This window comes from Acanthaster planci, linkage group LG04 (assembly GCF_054643075.1).
Source record: "Acanthaster planci isolate LZ-2023a linkage group LG04, COTS_SCS, whole genome shotgun sequence".
In the NCBI taxonomy this organism is placed as follows: Eukaryota; Metazoa; Echinodermata; class Asteroidea; order Valvatida; family Acanthasteridae; genus Acanthaster; species Acanthaster planci.
In genome coordinates, this window is record NC_141780.1 from 22,367,822 (window position 1) to 22,386,063 (window position 18,242).

General features: G+C 39.0%; 2 protein-coding genes across 4 annotated transcripts in view; both read left to right on the forward strand.

Annotated features, from left to right (window-relative positions):
• Positions 1–223: 223 nt before the first annotated feature.
• Positions 224–13,391, forward strand: eif4e3 (eukaryotic translation initiation factor 4E family member 3). Of its 2 annotated transcripts, XM_022243074.2 has the most exons (7): positions 226–424; positions 1,315–1,387; positions 2,738–2,832; positions 5,725–5,785; positions 6,308–6,374; positions 7,652–7,816; positions 8,489–13,391. In XM_022243074.2, the coding sequence occupies exons 1-7, from the start codon at positions 270–272 to the stop codon at positions 8,530–8,532; spliced, it is 660 nt and encodes a 219-aa protein (XP_022098766.1). In that variant the 5' UTR covers positions 226–269; the 3' UTR covers positions 8,533–13,391. The 2 variants fall into 2 exon arrangements, with proteins under 2 accessions (XP_086991675.1, XP_022098766.1); XM_087135549.1 differs by lacking the exons at positions 7,652–7,816; positions 8,489–13,391 and adding an exon at positions 6,735–7,610 and having other exon boundaries at positions 224–424.
• Positions 13,392–14,735: 1,344 nt separating this feature from the next.
• LOC110982973 (uncharacterized) overlaps positions 14,736–18,242 on the forward strand; it is a 29,571-nt gene continuing 26,064 nt past the window's right edge. For both annotated transcript variants that reach the window (XM_022241812.2, XM_022241807.2), the window contains exon 1: positions 14,736–14,915. The gene's annotated coding sequence lies outside the window, so the exon portion shown is untranslated. The remainder of the gene's footprint in view (positions 14,916–18,242) is intronic.

The window sequence follows — 18,242 nt, forward strand, 5'->3', positions numbered from 1 at the left end:
TCGCCTTTGCTTAGTATAATTCTTTATACCAATAATGGTGGTGGAATTTAAAAAACTTTCCTCCATGCTTTATATCCTTTGCCAAGCATGCCCGGCCCGCAAGGTTTCAACACTGACCCGGATATATACAGATGCACAGGTGCAATATGCACAGCTGGCTGGCCATGCGTGACGTTTTCTGTTTTGATCACGTGATGACCCTGGCCTGTGCGCAATATAATAATAAACCCAACCATACCGGGCTGCCTGTGCGCTGCTGTGCTGAAGATATGGCGGCCTCGGAGATCCGACAGCCACAGGACCCTGAGTTGAGGGGCTTTTCTGACAACTCAGAAGATGTTGATTTCCAATCCATTTCCTCAGCTGCAGGCCTTGAGGGTACAGGAGTGCCTCTGAACACTCCTTGGACATTTTGGCTGGACAGGTTTGGAGATATTTAATCAGTTTGAACTTGTTGAAAGGAACGAGGAAGCAACATTATATATACAAATGTTCGCTGATCAACTTCGGCAGTGGTTAACTGGTTAATATTTTACTTTTTATTTTTAGTCGGCTTTCATGTGTTCACACTGTGGACCGTAGGCCCTAGTGAGATTTCAGTTGTCAGTTATTGCATATATACAAATAGTTCTTTTGTCAAGGGGACCCAAGCCCCAAATAGTCTTTGGAAACTTGGCAGGTTTTTTTCATTTTGAAGAATCGAACGTGTAACGAGGGGCTCAGAGAACTGGAAAATGGAGCTGAACTTTAATAATCATATTTCGAGGAGGGGGCTTATCTGCCTTATATAAATGTAATTTCTATGCAGATGAACTGAGCTGTTTTCTGGTGATGCTCACTGGCCACTTTGCAATGCAAGTGCTGTAGATCAGAGTGTGTTCAGCCAGTTAATTTGAAATGCCTCAGCAACAACCTCGGGCTCCAAGGTTTGCCCCTCCAAACTCGAGTTGGAGAGACAAAACATTAAACAAGGAGGCCTGTAGTTCTAGGGGTAATATTGCACATTACTAAAATAAATTTGAATCATTACACCACTTTACAAAGTGCACACAATTTTAGTAGATTACCCTTTTAATTATTAACTGTATTTTATCTGGCTTTACGACTCGTAGTTGTTGGATTTCCCACTTTCACTGCTTCTAAAATAGTAGAAAATTTTTTAAACTACCCATTACTGCATCCAAGTCTAAAATCGGCAAGTGATATTTTCCAAACCATATCCACAAATACCCATCATGAATGACCAGGTAGGACAGTTTCCTAGATTTCAGTGCATGATATCTACTTAGATACTTCTACATGTCTTGTCCACAGGTCAATTCCAAATTCAACAGCCGCTCAAGTAGAGGCCAACTTGCAGAAGATTTACACTGTTTCCACAGTTGAGGTGAACATGCACAATCTGACTTTCTCCAGATCAAGTGACTTCGACCAGCAACACTAACCCTTTTTATTTCACCATCGATTCTGTCTTAAAATATCTCCTGCTTTCTGATGGCCCCCAGCGATTTATTTAATTGGAGGGGACACAGGATATCCTTTTGCACCCTTTTCCCTTTCCTCATCTTGAACTAAACCAAAACTCTGCAATGTTCAGTGTATTTACTTTCAGCACACCTTGAAAAATATATGCACCCCCGGGTGCCCCCATCTAGAATATTCACCCCAGTTATGCCTCAAGTTGTACATTGCATGATGGTTTATGAGGAGTGTGTCTGTGGATTGGCGTCTTTTTTTTTTGGCAGTGTTGTAGTCAAAGTCCTAAGTTGATCACAAGTTGACGGGATTAACAGCAATGTGAGATCCCAATGACATCAGTGGAATTGGTCCCAATTTGATGTGTACTTGGGTTAGTCCCAGTTACTATTGAGACTGTTCCAACTGCAACAAAGTCGTTGGGAAACCCTAACAATAGGGTACACCGTCATTGATAATTACCATCATTAAAAAAAAGTCAAGAAAAGTACAGCAAGAAAAGTACAGCTCTTCAAGATGTTTGAAACATGTCATGCGAATTTTTTCGCTGTTTTTCTGTTCAACATTTGGCAGGATACATGTAGGTGCATTGAGATGATGATTAGGGGCTTAACTAGGATATGTTAGGGGATTCATTGGGAGGAATGAGTTAGGTGGCAATGGTGGTTGATTAACGATTGTACATTTTCTTATATTTTAGTAGTTGTATGTTGTACATTTACCCTGAATTTGAGCAAATACTGGATGAATTTTGCACTGCCAAAAAGATAACTCTGAAACAAAATTATTGACGTGCAATTAATTTTAAAATTTTCAGTATTTAACCTGTAACCAGAGAAGGTCAATGTGTGTAGCAAAAGACAGAAAATACTATCTATCGTAAGCTTGTGTAATTGAATTAATTTGCAGATATGCACATGAGCAGCAAGCCGTGACAGCCTTTTCTGTTCTAGTTAATTGCTTCGATTGTTCATTGAGTGCAACATCCAGTACATCCATTTTGTATACCACACTTTGATGAAGAAAACTCATGAAAAATAAAATTAAAAATGTTGGCTGTATTTCACCTTTTTTTCTCAGAAATTAATTTGTTTGATTTAGAGCAAATAAACCTCTGTGAAGATGGAAACGCAATACATTTATAAAGCCTTGCTGTACTGAGACAAGTTAATATAAATATTTCATGTACCAACTAGTGTTTAATTACGTTCATTCACAATAAATAAAAAAAATTAGTAAATGTGTGGATTTGTTTTTCCAGAGCTTCTGGGCTGTATACAACAACATCCCCGATGTTGACAGACTTGCTTATCGGTTCAGCTATCATCTCATGAGGAACAAAATTAAACCAATGTGGTAGGTCATTTGCATAAAATGTGTCTGCTTAAACTAGTCTTGACTCAAGTCTGGATATGGTTTCTATTGCTTTTAAGCTTGCAAAGACACCTAGGCAGTGTAAATAAATGGTACAGCAACAGAAGGTGCACTCAAGATGCTGAACCAAATCCAGTCTTGGGGGAATTCAGAGGGCCTGTCTCAGAAATTCAAAGTGTACCTTGCTCATGATTTCATGTACCCTTGCATATAACTAATAAAGCCTACAGAGAGACACACAGCGTCATTTAATGATTGAACTTGTACTGGCATGAATCACAAACGTGAATCACGCATGAGGTATGCTCGGAATTTTTCAGGCAGATCAGTCGGATTTACCAGTGTACCACTGCGCCAGTGTGGGCTGATGAAGTGCACACACAGTACTCAAGCTGAGTTTTCGTTTGAATGTGCACAAACTTGAGCATCTGGATGTGAAAATGCACTTCACTGTCAGCACAGGGTTCACCACTGAAGAAAGAGGGTTAGGTTCTTTGCTTCTGAGGTCCTATATTTCAAAGCTTTTGTAAGCCATAATGTAATTGAGGCTATGTCCAAATGAGCTGGCTATGGCTAAGAGAAGCACAGGCACCTATGGGAAGTACATGTAGTTGCAGTCACTAGACACTGGCTGCCATAGGTGTAAATGTTGTTTCTAGCCACAACCCTTACTTCAAAATGCAGCTTGATGTATGAGTCACATCACCAGTGACGAAGGCAACAACAGGGGGCGTTGTTTGGTCAATTAACAGACCCTTCTCACACAGGCCATCTTTGTTGGCAAATTACAACTATGCATGCTATGCCACCATGTGCGTGTGCACACAGTATGCGCAATGTTTTAAATGCACCAACGTTGTGTTCCATGTTTTTTCGGTATACGGCACATCTTATGTCGGTGCCAAAATTTTGACAGTGCAACTGGTACTCTGTAGGAAGTCATGCCATTTGACTTGCAAGAGACCAGATGATAGCATGGGTGTCTCTGTTGGTGTGCATTCCATCATGAACCCTTGTCCTGCAATAGCAAACATGTACGTATGTACAATCTTCGACAGACCGTTCTTACTTTGCCTACTATTTGTATGGACGGCTGAAGTGTTCAGAAATACCATCCTATCTTCTTGTCAGATTTAACCTCAAACCTTTGCACATGCTCCACTAATTTTAAAGAGTGTTGCATTTAGTTTTCAGTTCTAATGTTTGTTTGAATTTATTGTTTGATATGTTTATTGTTATTGTTTGGGACGTAGTAACTCCTCTTGAAGTATTTTTTTGTGTTTGTGGTGACAACTAGCCATGGTTTTGCCAGCTCCTGTGGGCCAAAAATGACGGTAACATCAGGAGATAGAGCAGAGCCTGCGGAGGAAAAGTGCTTAAGAACACCGAAAGAATTGAATTTTATGTTATGTGATGAGGGACAATTTTGTGCTCTGAACTTTATCAAATCAATAGCAGCAGAGCATGTAACATTGACAGAAGATATTTGGGAATAATTAGTGTGCTGTTATTGGTCTTTCCGTTCTAAATAGACATGTTCCCAAACATTGTAACTACTAAATTTCTGGTACCAAGACACCGCTTTAATGGGAAATTTGTATTTGCTGAGCTCTGTTTACTAAATCTGGAATAAACGTATTAATGCAGATTATCTTCTAGTTAGGGTATTTAAACTCACCTCGTCTTGAGCTTCAAGTAAAGGGAACAAAACTAGTAACAGGTGTTTATGAATCCGTTCTTGATTGTGACATCCCCGATTTCAGTCCTCTCCGGAAATATCTATAATATGACAGCTGCTATTCCTGGCATCAGGTCTTTGAATAACAACCTGTTTCTTTCACATGGATTGGATCTTGATCAGCAATCCGTCGTTGGTTCTCTGACACCAAAACCCACCTAACTGATGCAGCAAACCAGTGTTGAGGCCACTGATCAAGATCCAGATCCTTGGGAATCAAACAGGCCCTCAAATGACAGAGAGTAACCATTAATGACAGACAATTATCGTGAGCACGGCGACTTGTTCAGTGTATTTACTTTCAGCACACCTTGAAAAATATATGCATCACGACTTGGTTTTGCAAAACAAAACCAAGTCGTCAGCTGAAGTGTAACCTGAGTATGTAATATGTTGCTCTTGACAGGCTTACAGCTGATCCCTAACAAATCTGTGGAAATATCTGCCTAGCAAAGGCTAGTCTGGTTCCCAGACCAAGAGATACATGTACTTTGAGAAATCTTAGGACCAGTAGCTACCAGTCGCTTAATAAAAATGGGAAGAACTCCTCCTATTTCCAAAATATTCTAAAATTGGGCGAAATGGTCTGGATCCATTATCGTTATTAGGAAATATCTAAAATGTGTAAACCACCTTTCTTCACCAATTTCCGAACATGTTGCATGATTCTGATAATTTTTTCAGCTTCTTGTCATGTCTTTAAATTGTTGCTCCCACTTTTTCATACATTTTGATAATAGTTTCTTTTGAACCAGCACATATGCCCTGCATCTCAGACATCACATCATACATCCAACATTTCATCGTGTTTGTTTTTGTCAATGGTGGCTACCTGAACTAAAATTTCTACACTTCTTGAGAATAATCAGGTCCAGGAACCAGACTAAGAAAAAGGTGGTTACCCACCAAAATGTTATTTCGTGCAGATCACATGATTCCTGTTGATTCTTATTCATCAGTGTCATTGAAAACATGACTTTTAGGACATAAATTTTTCTACTGCTTGGAGTTTCAGATCTTTTCCCTCACAGTTGACCTGTTTTTCTTGCTTCATGGTTGTAAGTTACATTTATAGACACTTGAGTTTGTTGGATTGATACGAAAGGTTCCATTGTTCTGTTCTTTTTTTACTGTAGGGAAGATCCCAGCAATGCAAGTGGAGGAGACTGGAAGTTCAAAGTACCAAAGGATCAGACGGTGAGAATGTCATTCAACTTTCGAAGCTTTACTGTTTGCAGCGTAATAGGGATATGTTTGGCAAAAAAGAGTGATTGTTTCCTTGTTTGTTTTCCCTGAGGTGAAGAGTTCAGGATTCACGTAACTCTTTGGTTTTCCTGTGCACAATCTGTCTGGTGTGAGACCTGCCCCAGTTTTAGGCAGAACAGTATCGGCCTACATGGAGGCTTGTGAGAGTCCTCTTTGAGAAACTGATTCCAAAAGTATTCACTATGAAATAATCACAGAAAGTAAACCTTGCTAATTATTAACATGATAACAGATCTTCTATGAATGGAGCTAATCACAGTACGTACGTGTACAAGTCCACTCTGGAAATTATGTTACACTACAGATGAGGAGTACGTTGCAATTTCCTTTAGTTTTCACTATTACCATCGGCCTTAGAAACGAGAAAAATTGTTTGCTTATCGTCATTCATTCAGGGCCATTAAACAAAACCATTTTCTTTACAGCTCTTTGTTATTTCTGTTGAACTTGTAGGGAAAAGCATGGAAAGAGCTCCTTCTGGCTACAATAGGGGAGCGATTTTCATCTTGCATATCACCAGGTAATTGCATCGTTGACCATGTCCAGTGTGTTGCATTCAGTTTTGTTGAGTTGAGTCACTTGTTCAGACTCAAGTCTGAGTCCGATTCGAGTCACTTTTCTTTTTGTAAGACTTGAATAAATTTGCCTTTTCAACACCACCACCTTGTGTTACAATTAGGGGATGTGCATTTACAGGTATTTTTGGAACTGGTTACCTGTTTTATGTCAATACCAAGTAACCAGGTACCCTTAAAATATAAAGAACATTTAACAAATGGCATTGCATGCAATCCTGGCAGACCATGTGCCTGAAACAGGGCTGTTTTTTTCTCTTTTAAAGTTCACATACATTTCATATGTGGATTTTTTTTTGTACTAGTTACAACAAGCATGAAGAAAGTTGCATCCTCCAAATTCCAGATTTGATTACACCTGTAGCGGAGTTTTTATGGGAATAAAAATGGGGCAGATGTTTCACAAAATATCACAGGTCAAGTTAATGACAGAGAAACCAGATACATGTGAGTATCATTAGCATGCCAATGATGACATCTGACACAGTGTGGATAGAACAAACTCGTGACTTGAACAGTGATAACTGGGTTTCAACAATGTCCCAGGTACAGTTGAAAGAAAATCCATCATTCTGTCCTTTCCTAAATGAAGACCTGCATGCCATATCATTTAGATTGATCTGAACAAACAGGATGATTTTGCCCTCAACACCTCTAACCAAACCCTCATTCCAGTGCAGTCTGTCTCCAAATGATCCCCTTCGTTTTCACCTCCAAAATCATTTAGGTGGGAGTGCAGAGAGGGTCGTTAGATCTCAAGAAATAATTGTCCTTGTCACAACCAGTTCACTGTTTTTACCAAGCTGCCCTGAGCGGAAGCAAGAAAGGATGCATTTTTTCCAGCAAGGCAGGCTCCTTTGGTGGGAGCTACACTTCACTGGTTCACAAACTACTATGAAATGCACACATTACGGTTGCGTCGCTACCAACAACATGAACACTCCCTACCAACATGGCTTTTTTTCAACTGATGGGGGTGCTTCTGCTCATGGTGGATAAGATAAAGCTAGGAATTCCCTTACAAATTGAAGCAGTACATAAAAGAAAAACCCTGTCAAGTGTTCCAGTCATAGGAGGATAATATCAATTATCAATTGGTTCAAACTTGAATCCACTAGCCCAACTCCCCCCCCCATCAACAGTATCCCTCCACTTCTGTATTTATAGTTGTAACAATTTTGCTGACACAATTATTCCCCACTCAAACGATCTGGCCATTCAGATGACGAGATCTGTGGTGTAAGCGTCAGTATACGAAACCTCGATGTCGACATCATACAAGTGTGGAACAGGAAGGCAGGACTTAATGACATGGAAATCAACAAAGTGATTGACATGGTCAAAGAAATCTTGCAGGGCATTGAGATTAAAACTCACTTCTATAAATGTAAGTATGAGACAAGTGGGCAAAATTACAGAAGAAATTAAACTTTCCCCTAGTAAAAGTCATTCAACCTGGGTGGGAACAGTATCTCCATAGAGCCTTTATAGTGTAAAACAATTGTAGTAAAGTGGTCAAAGGGTGGGTTGGCATTGTGAGGAAAAAGAAAATCTGCTGTCTGAAATCTTGCCAGTGAAAGGAAAAGAAAGCACTGTAAATAGTTGAACTTATTTGAACACCGGCAATGCGTGTACATATTAAGTTCACAGTACTTCCAAGGTAACTGACAAATCCTTATTTAAATCTTTATCCCACAAATACCGTATATGTTGAACCTTGGAGGGTGTCTTGCTTGTTGGACAAAAATGCAAAAAGAAAAACACATTTTGTGGACTGGTCATATCACAGTTTTCTCTTCAGGTTTTTTTTGCCTTTCAGAAAGATTTTACTAGGATCCCAACATCACGCCCTCCACCTTTTTCAATTTGTCATTAATATTTTTCATTTCTTTTTTTTTTTTTTTTGTGGGAGTTTTGGTTCTTTGATTTTTTTCTTCAGAAATTTTAACAGGATTGATAAATCTGGTGAAAATAGTAATTTTGTTGATTCTGAGAAGTCACCTAAAATTGCTGAATCACCATATCACTTTCCCGTTCGTCTGTGTCATTCTTTTCAAAGCACATCAACAGCACCATGCATTTGAACACGGACAGAGGCTGTGAAAACTTCATGTAACATTATACAAGTGTTAATGTGTTATGCTGAGACTGGCAGTCATCGTCAAGGGCCTTCTCATTTGCCCCCCTGATACTCCTGTGGTGACCCTGCTTCCAGTTCTATGGAGCACCTCTAGTAACGCAGCAATGAGCAAAAGCATGGATGCGTAAGCCTCCTGGATTACCAAGGAATCCCGAATCCAGCCATGTTGCAGCAATTAACTTGATTAACTCAGGCTTCTCTGTGGTCTATTTTTAGCAGTCATTAGTAGTTCTATTCATTTTTCTGTTGGTAAGTAAAAACCTATCATGAGCATGAAATGGCTGGGACTATTTCTATTTCCCTTGGATGGGATGCTAGTCCGTGGCAGGTTACTCCCAAGCTAAGACTGGTACCCATTGGTACTCCTGGATAGAGAGAGGCAAATTGGGTGAAGTGACTTGCTTAAGGACACAGCATATGGCTAGCAACTGGATTTGAAACCTTTAAACTCTGATCTTTATTGATAAGATACATGTATTTGTTACATTACACTCGTCAAATCTCTAATTTCCCAAGTTATGTAGGTAGCTTCATCTTCCCTCAGTGCTAGGCTGGTTTTAGGCTACAAGCAGTACTTACAATACCATCACCATGTCACCAGTGATCCACAGAGCAAAGTTGACATGGAATACAGGAAGGATTGTGATGGCAAGTGATATCCTAGCCGGCCGAGTTAAATGCTTAAATGACTCAACTTAGCTGGTAGTCTGCGGGTAGGGAATGTGGTGAGTTGTCAGATAAAAGCACTGCTACAATGCTGTCAGGAATCTATTGGCTATATGCGGTCACCTTTGAGGGTGCTGTCTGTCTTGTGATTGGATATTAGATGACATGCGCAGACTTCTTCACGTGCATTACACCTTTTACAAAGTGTCACAGGAAACGTATCCCACATGTGGAGGTGCAAGATTGGCTAAATACGCCCCACCTACGTGATCACACATGCTTACTTCCTAAGGGTGTAATGATTACAGAATATCTTGAACTTAAGTTGTTACCGTGATGACAACTATTTTCATTTTCATGTTTTACAAGATATATTTTGATTCGTTCACAATTTTGAAATCCAGTTAATTTTAATAAAACATATTCACAGCCAGGAATTACGATAGGATATTCATATCACAATGCTATATGGTGGTATTCTTGTGATTGATGGATACATTGATGTATCATTACGTTCCTAATGAACACTCATTTCAACAAAGCTCTGGACTGTTCTTTTTTGTTTCATGTGGTTAATACAAAATTAAAACTTGTAAAAGAAGGAAGCCAGATATCAAGTTAGGTTGTCAAAGACAAAATATGCATGTTATTGAATGTCACTCTCTCTTTGAATGTTTGTGTTAAACTTATCTTTTCGGAAAAGCACAATGCACTAGGTTTCAGATTACAAGTAATTTATAAAGATACAGCCATGATATAGAATTGTAAACAATATTGTAACTGTTTCAACAACATCCTGTAGTCGTGTCTGCTGTATAAATTTGTCAGTATCAATTTTTTTCTAAACAGAAAATGTTTTTGAATTTGCCCAAACGTAACATGACCTCCTTCATTATGCTGGACAATGCTAAATGATTGTTTCATTGTTTGCTAATGATTCACTGCTTCGGCAGTACAATGGACAGAATTAGGAGAATTCCTCTTAAAATGTGGAATTTGGATTTTTGAACCTATTGACCAATCAGAGTGCTGCTTCCACACTCAGAGGGGAACCTTGGTAATGGTGAAGAGACAGCTTCAGTACATATGAATGTGAAATCAGTCGAACCATGTTTGAATTGATTGTAGTGTATTTAAAAAAAGACAGCAAAAGTTGGAAATTCAACAACATGTATGGAGCTTTTGAGTATTAGCATAACTTGTATCCTTCGGGGGTGTCTTATTTCAATTTGGAAGATCTTTTCCAAGGGTTGATAAATCAAAACTGATTTGCGCACATGATTACGTTTGTAGCAGAATCAAGAATTTTATTATGTGGAAAATGGACATTTTTGCAAATGGAAAATCGTTCTAGAAAAAAACGGTTGGAAATCATCATAGTCACTCAAGTGGTACCCATTTTGGTGTAATTAACATACATTGTAATTATTCTCTCGCCTTTAATTTCACCAAAATCAAGCTTTCTTATGTAAAGATTATTTCCAGACAAATAATGCTGTCCATCCTTCATTCAGTATTATGTTCCTTCCGTAGCTCAGCTGTCATAGCTGATGTAAATACTGTAAAAAGATAATAATAATTATAAGAACGAGAAAAAAAAAACTGTTCAAAAGCAACAAATAATGCACTGATAGAGGTATAAACACCTGTGTCGATGGTATAGATAGTCCAGTAACTGCAATTAATTAATTGTTCATTATGTCAGAACTCTGTTGACTTCTGTCATACTTTTGGTCTTTGGGGTGGGAACAGTGTCTACGTTTTTAGAGTTGATCACTTTCCAGTGTAGTTGTGGTATTGATTCACCATGCAATATGCAACCAGCCAATCATTTCCTGGAGGCAGCTTGTTCAACCACGGAGTTGACCTTCAGTCTCTGTTGTCCTGTAGTTAATATATCTGTCCTTTGTCAGCATGAAGTCCCAAACACAAAAGTTCGGGAAGGGATTTTCCCCGTCCAGGGACAGAATGAATGATGCATCAAATAACATGCCAAAGTCATTTCCTCTGAAATCTGTAATTCTTAAGAGAGCAGAACACACCCCCAAAAAACCCTCTCCGCTCAGTTGTTTAAAAAACAATAAAAAAAAAACCATTTATCAAAGTTGGCTGATGTCTCCTTGTATGTGGAGATAAGGTCATTGAAGACACATGTACCTCACTTGCCATACATGAGGCACATGCAAGCTTGTATACTATTTCATCCAAGGAATGCGGCTTGTGTAATTACCGAAGAGCACTGTATATTTTAAGAATTTGGGGTTGACAGTTGAGACGCATTGGTTGTATATTCTGTCAAATCCCATTTGTACAAATTGCAGACCGTGTATAAATACTGTATGATGATAATACTTGATGTTTATGTTATTAGTTGGCTAATGCAAAACGTAGCTACAAAGTGGAAGTAATCAGTAGATTGGATAATTCTTAGAGGAGAATAACAGCTTAGGTCAAATGAATTAGACAGTTAATGTCCAATAACAGGAATTTTGTAACTTAAGTTTACTAATTTTGATTCTAATCTTGATTTTGGCCTAGGCATAATGCCAGATCCTGTGTAGAAATATTGCTTATTCAGTTTTCATGGTAAGCAAAAATCAGATGGGAACAAGTGATAACCAGTATGCATTGCAGGATTTAGCCTGTGTCCCATTTGCTATGCCACTGTTTTCTGTACTTAAAAAAAGAGCATCATCATCAGTCTGGAGTATTACTATGTTTGGACAGCCTATTACATTACAATCTCGCACAATCTGACCAATCACAAGCCTTGTTCTAGCAGCTTGCAATGGGTTGCATGGGTGTTTCTAGGTTACAGGGTGCTTTTCTTACATACTGCAGCATATGGAGCAAAAAAAATTTCAATTATAAAAATTTGGTTGGCTGTGCAAAACAACCTGACTATAAACAAAAACTAGAAGTTCTAAAACAAGTTTGTACCAACGGGATTTAAAATTAGTCATTGCCAACTTGAGATATTCAAAATTGAATTTTGACAAAGATTGCTCTATCAGTAAAGGAAACGTCACTATGCCCATATATGGTAATACTCTAGACTGATAATGTTGGCTCTTGATCTAACCTTTTAGTATGTTAGTACAGGTTTCATGTAACTTTACAGGAATTTGTATTTTATTTTGTGACTGGATACTCTTTGGTTTAGAAGTTTTAAAGTGGTTAGATTTGAAATTTGTATTGAAAACTGCAGAGGCTAGTTTATTGCATCATTGTAGTCAAATTTCCTGCTCTGAATCGAAATATTTTCTACTTTGGGTATCCACTGTGTATTGGAGCTCTCCAGTTGATACAAGGACATGTAGAATGATGCCCCCCACCCCTTTGAAAGGCAGTACACCCCTCCCCCATCTCATCTCACGTGACCTATTGTGCATTGCCACTTAAAGGGGTGTGGCTGATATTCTTGACTTCCGAAGATGTGCAGTATTGCCCTGTGAATGCCTGTTTTGAATTAAATAATCACAGAGAAAGATCTGCCCGTAGGAAACGAGACAACTTGATCATCCGAAAAATTTTACTGGGTCCCCGTTTTCAACATGCTGGCTTCAATCTGTCCGCTTAATCAGTTCAGATGTTAGCTGTAAAAGGCTGGCTGATTTTTAGAATTCTCTGTATCATTTATGAGAGGGAAGAGGAAATGTTGTGTGTGTTATTGTTTTCAAAGAGTGATAATTTATAGCTCCTGCTTTGTATGAGCAAATGGAGTGGACTGTGTACATTTTTGTTTTTTACTTTGTAATACATTTTCTTATCCCAAATAAGCATTTTTACCTGTCTGGTTTTAGCTTTGAGGTTGAGTCAAGTGTGTGGCTTAAAATAGGGAGTGGCATTTCATAAATTCATTCCCATATTTGACTAAAATCAAAAGATGCAGCAGGTGATTTCAAAATATAAAATCTTACAGCTATTTTTAAACTCAGTGTCATAACTTGAACATTTTAAATAGTAAAAAGCTTTTTGAAGATAATGTAGCACCTCAGTTTAAGAAAAAAAAAATGAGGTCAAATGTCCATAACTGTTAACTAGCACAATGGAAAAAGTTCAGGAATTTGTGGTTATGAGTATTTTTTAGGTTGTATCAATATTACTTGGTTCTTGATGCTTGGTTTATTAAAAAATGCAGATCTGTTCACAGCTAGCTGAAGGATGATGTTGCTCATTATTTGGGCCATTTTATTTGTGAATTTCAGCTGGTGCACCGTCTTGATTCAGTGTTGGTAAACATAATGGAATGCCTCCAAGAGTTTGCAACACGTTGGTCACAATCTGTCGACCCTTTCTAAATGCACAATCGATCGACAGATTTTGTGCATTGTGATTGGCCAACATGTTGCAAACTCTTTGAGACGCACCATTGTGAAACACCTGTATTGCTTGTGCGTATACAGAACAGCATATCCGAATAGGGCACTATCCATGGTGGATGCGGGGCAACTTTGGAACATATTACCTTTTTGCTATTTAACTGAAAAAATCAAAAGTTTAGAAATTGTTCTGGCATCTTCTTTTGCAAGAGAGAGGTTTCTTGTAAGAATGAAATAATTTGGGCAATAATTTCAGAGTGTAATTCCAGATTCATTCTGCCCCCAACCCAGTAACTCCAACCTGGTAACTGGGGCATTGTAGTTTTTTTTTTTTTTTTTTACAATGGCGTGACTTTGGTTAGTAGTACCAAGGTCAACAATTAAAAAAATTCAGCACCCCAGTAACTGGTTCTAGAAAGGCCAGTGATATAACACTCTTGCCTCCAAACTTAAGGTTGTGTTCAAAAGTTTTAAGGGAAGGTACTGCCCAGTAAAAGGGGAAAATGTTTTGGTTTTTGAAAAAAAATGAGATTTGGGGGAGACTGGTTCAATTCCTTCCAGGTGCATGTTTAAAAAGCCCCCAAAGTTAAGCGTTTATTTCAAGGCCCTCCCGAAGAAATATTGCTCCAGGAAAAATTGGTTCTGGATCTGCCGTAAGTTTTACCAGGAAGTCACTCTTTGTACATATTGTTCAAGCACTCAGATTTTTGTTTGGTTTTTTTGGGGGGGGGATTTTTATTTTGAGATAGCCTTAATTCAAAGGCACGTGCACGACTACGAATATCCTGACATGATCCTGGCATTGTGAACTTCGTGATGTTATGGTATCCATGTCATGGACTTTACGGAGAAAGGAGGAATTTTCTTCATGTTTACGCGAAGCGAAAGAAGAATTTTCCAGGACGAAAATTGAAAAGTGCCTTGGGATAATCATTGTAAGGTGCTAGTAGTTGCCTGTTTAACATTTGAAAAAATGTCAGGTCAGAAAATGACGGTGGAGACGATGGATCATCATCACTAGTCACTTGGGAATTCGAGTGAGGGCGCTTTTCATAGGCAAGAAGTACAATTACAAGGAGGTAAGTCCGAGTGCAGTGGCTGAGACTGTGTCTGAATTATTTGGCTGCGGCTTGGAATTACACAGAACTTCACCAAAGGTGGCTGCAGCCACGCTATCATAGACCGTGCGGCAGCCAAGCACAAGTCACGTACATAAAACATATAGATGTACATGTACCTACACTGAGTTATCGGTTGTGTGGATATTTCTCGGTAGCTGTTGGACGGGTTTCTGAAACTTTCTTCTCCAGGCAAGTTGGATCGACTGAGACTCGCTCGGTATTTGGATAAATGGCATGGTAAGTATTAGGAGTGTTTTAGCGAGTTTGTCGTGAATGCCTGGTCCTTGTTTCTTTTTTTTTCACCCCCCAACTAATAATACAGCCCTCCGCTGCATGCAGCATGTCGTATCATCATACTTGTCCCCATTTGTCGCGGTAACTCTGTTATCCTGATTATCGCGGTAGGCCTATCACTATCAGAAATTTTGAATTTTGCGTTACCAGTGAGTTCCCAATCGGCAATATTCGCCTAGTTAACCAATGAATTATAGCCTTAGGAAAAGTTTCATTTTAACAGAGAGAAAAATTCTGCATGTTTCTGTAAGTTTTGACAATTTTTATAAGATGTAATTTTTGCGAAATTTGTACATTCTCTTTGACCGTGTCCGTCATTACCTATCATCTGTCTTTTAAACAGTTATTTCTAACGCCACCCTGCCCTTGGATATCCATTGCTAGGTTTCCATATGTCAATTTCGAAATGGCCAAAGGTGTCTACATTTAAAGGTACATTTTAACTGCAAAAATGCCCAGTTTTTTTCGGAATCAAAATAAGGGCTTCTGCGCTGAAAAACTTTACATTAGACATGTATCAATTGTACTTTTACCTTCTGTGCTCAGGGCAATTAGCGCGTAGGAGGCAAGTAGTGCAATTGTTCCCATCTTGTTCTCTCGGCGTCTGGCATCTTTAAGGAGGAGACTGGAAACATGGAGTCAATTACAAGTAAAATGGAACATTATCACCAATTGAGGCTATTTGGTTCCTCTGAAAACACAATCATTCTTTTTATCTTTATTGATTCACAAAGAAAGTGCTTTATAGGCCATCGTAGAAACCATTTCTTGATACCGTGATAATAGAGACTCCACCTCTGCTTGGTTACGCTGGGCACGTAGATTTCCTAAGCTATCATAGAGGAAAATAAACTGAATCACAAACACAATCATATGAATCAAGTTAAAAAGTAAGAGTGAAACAGCAACAAAGATAGGATAATTCAGGAAGGTTAGCGAACAATCTTTATTTCGATCAGGAAATGTGATAACTACCGCGATAATATAGTAACCCATCCTACATGATATTGATATGTGGCATACCTGGTAGATTAAGACTTCTTTGTTCACTATGATATGACACTGAGGACGAGGAAATATTTATGAGACTAGTAATATCGTTTATGCATGTTATGTCATGTTAATAGGGCATAATCATGAACATGAAGAATAGGCCTAGTTTGTGTCAGCATGGAGGTAGGAAAACCGTCATGGCAGTCGAGTGTACATGTACATGCATGACATGATCATCTTGAGCATATGGAGTGTTGAATCATGCAAGGAGGGTTGACATGCATGACATGGTTGAGTTTCTTGTCACACCCAGAACTGTGGAGTCCGAACAACCACCCCCCTTGTGGGAGCAGAGAGGACGTCAGACCCCACAGTTCTAGGGGTAAACTACGGTAGCCTAAATAATTGTGGCCTCTGAGCTACTGATTGTCAAACTTGGTGGTGGTGATGGTGGTGGTGATGGTGATGGTGATGATGACGGTGATGATGATGGTGATGATGATGATGATGGTGATGGTGGTGGTGGTGATGATGGTGGTGATGATGATGATGATGATGGTGGTGGTGGTGATGGTGATGGTGATGATGATGATGATGATGGTGGTGGTGATGGTGATGGTGATGATGATGGTGGTGATGGTGGTGATGATGATGGTGATGGTGATGGTGGTGGTGGTGATGATGGTGGTGATGATGATGATGATGGTGGTGGTGGTGATGGTGATGATGATGATGATGATGATGATGATGATGGTGATGATGATGGTGGTGGTGATGATGGTGGTGGTGGTGATGATGGTGGTGAAGATGATGATGGTGATCGTGGTGATGGTGATGATGGTGACGGTGGTGGTTCAACTATATAACTACATGTATATAGAATTATCAATACAAAAATGACTACTGTACCTAATATTGTATCCACAAATCCTTTATGTGCCTGCTTACTCCAGTACAACTAGTTTAAACTTGAGTATGTTACTCTTAAATGTCTCCAAAAATATTTAAATAACAAACTAGTCAAAAGGAGCAAATAAATGAGCTATATGTACATTCATTTACATGTACATATACATGTACACGTACATGTATGTGCGCAGCGCCTTCATCGGTAAAGAGGCAAAATCTAAAGACTAAAGATTTCTACTGACTTTGCTGAGCTGGCAGGGTTTTCACAAATTAATGGCAAAAGAGTGACGTTTTTGTCAGAAATTCAGTGCGCAACGCAGCATAGAAATGGCGGAACCGAATTAGGTGAGCCCTGAAGCAGCACCTTTTGGGAACAAAACGCTAGTCACTGCACTTGCAAAAATTAAAAAATACTGAACGATATTCTTGCCGCTACATTAGCTATTAAATTCACATTTGTGGACATTCACATTTGTGGTGGCATGGCCGAGTGGTTAAGGCACTTGACTTTTGCACTGGCCCTTGGTAACACAATATGCCCATGTTCTAGACCCGCCACTGGCAGATTTGAGTTTCGTGTCTTTTTTTTTTCTACCGTTAAAAGTCTAAAACCATCCTTTCATTTTTCAAAATGAATCCTCCTGGGTACATTACGTACACCGCATATTGTGCAGTGAGCCATTGGGATTTCTCTTGCACCATAGAACTTTACAAGTTGTTTCCATCTTGGTATACGTAGGCAGGATATCTCTACACGTAGGCAGGATATCTCTACACGTAGGCAGGATATCTCTATAGGTACATGCCGCAAAATGAAATTGTAGATTAAGACCTCATACATTGGCGCATTTGCTAGTGACGAAAATAGCCCTCACAGTTACATGTATGTCACACTCTACCGGTACATGTACATGTGTGATGTCAGACTTTGTAACCACAAAATGCACAAATTTCAACTTCCTAAACTTTCATTTGCTGTCCAATCTTGTGTTGGAAATATCCAAAGTCAGCTGCTATCAGTGTTTTATTACTTCCTACAACTAAGGCTGCAAAATATTTAACCTTGATATCCAACAATAGTTATGGTTTTCTGCATGGGCACCAGTATATGTTACTGCAATGGGTACTTTGGTTGTTATGGGTATGCATTTGTAGTTCTTCTGCCCGTGCATAAGAGCAAAGCTAACATAGTAAATGCCATGTTACCAACTCTCGGCCAATCAAGATACAGAATCTGTAAATTTATGCGTGAGTTGTTACATGTTTAACAAAAAGGAGATGAGTTTTCCTTTTGTTTCTCCCACCAGCAGTACCCGGTACGCCACCTCTGCCAGGCTCTGGGTAGTTTGTCTCTCACTTTTTGTCCTT

Excerpts from the sequence above, each read along its gene's own strand:
- eif4e3 (XM_022243074.2), top strand. The coding sequence starts at position 270 with ATGGCGGCCTCGGAGATCCGACAGCCACAGGACCCTGAGTTGAGGGGC. Across the intron at positions 2,833-5,724 it reads AACAAAATTAAACCAATGTG|GGAAGATCCCAGCAATGCAA; the intron begins GTAGGTCATTTG and ends TTTTTACTGTAG. Across the intron at positions 6,375-7,651 it reads TTCATCTTGCATATCACCAG|ATGACGAGATCTGTGGTGTA; the intron begins GTAATTGCATCG and ends CTGGCCATTCAG.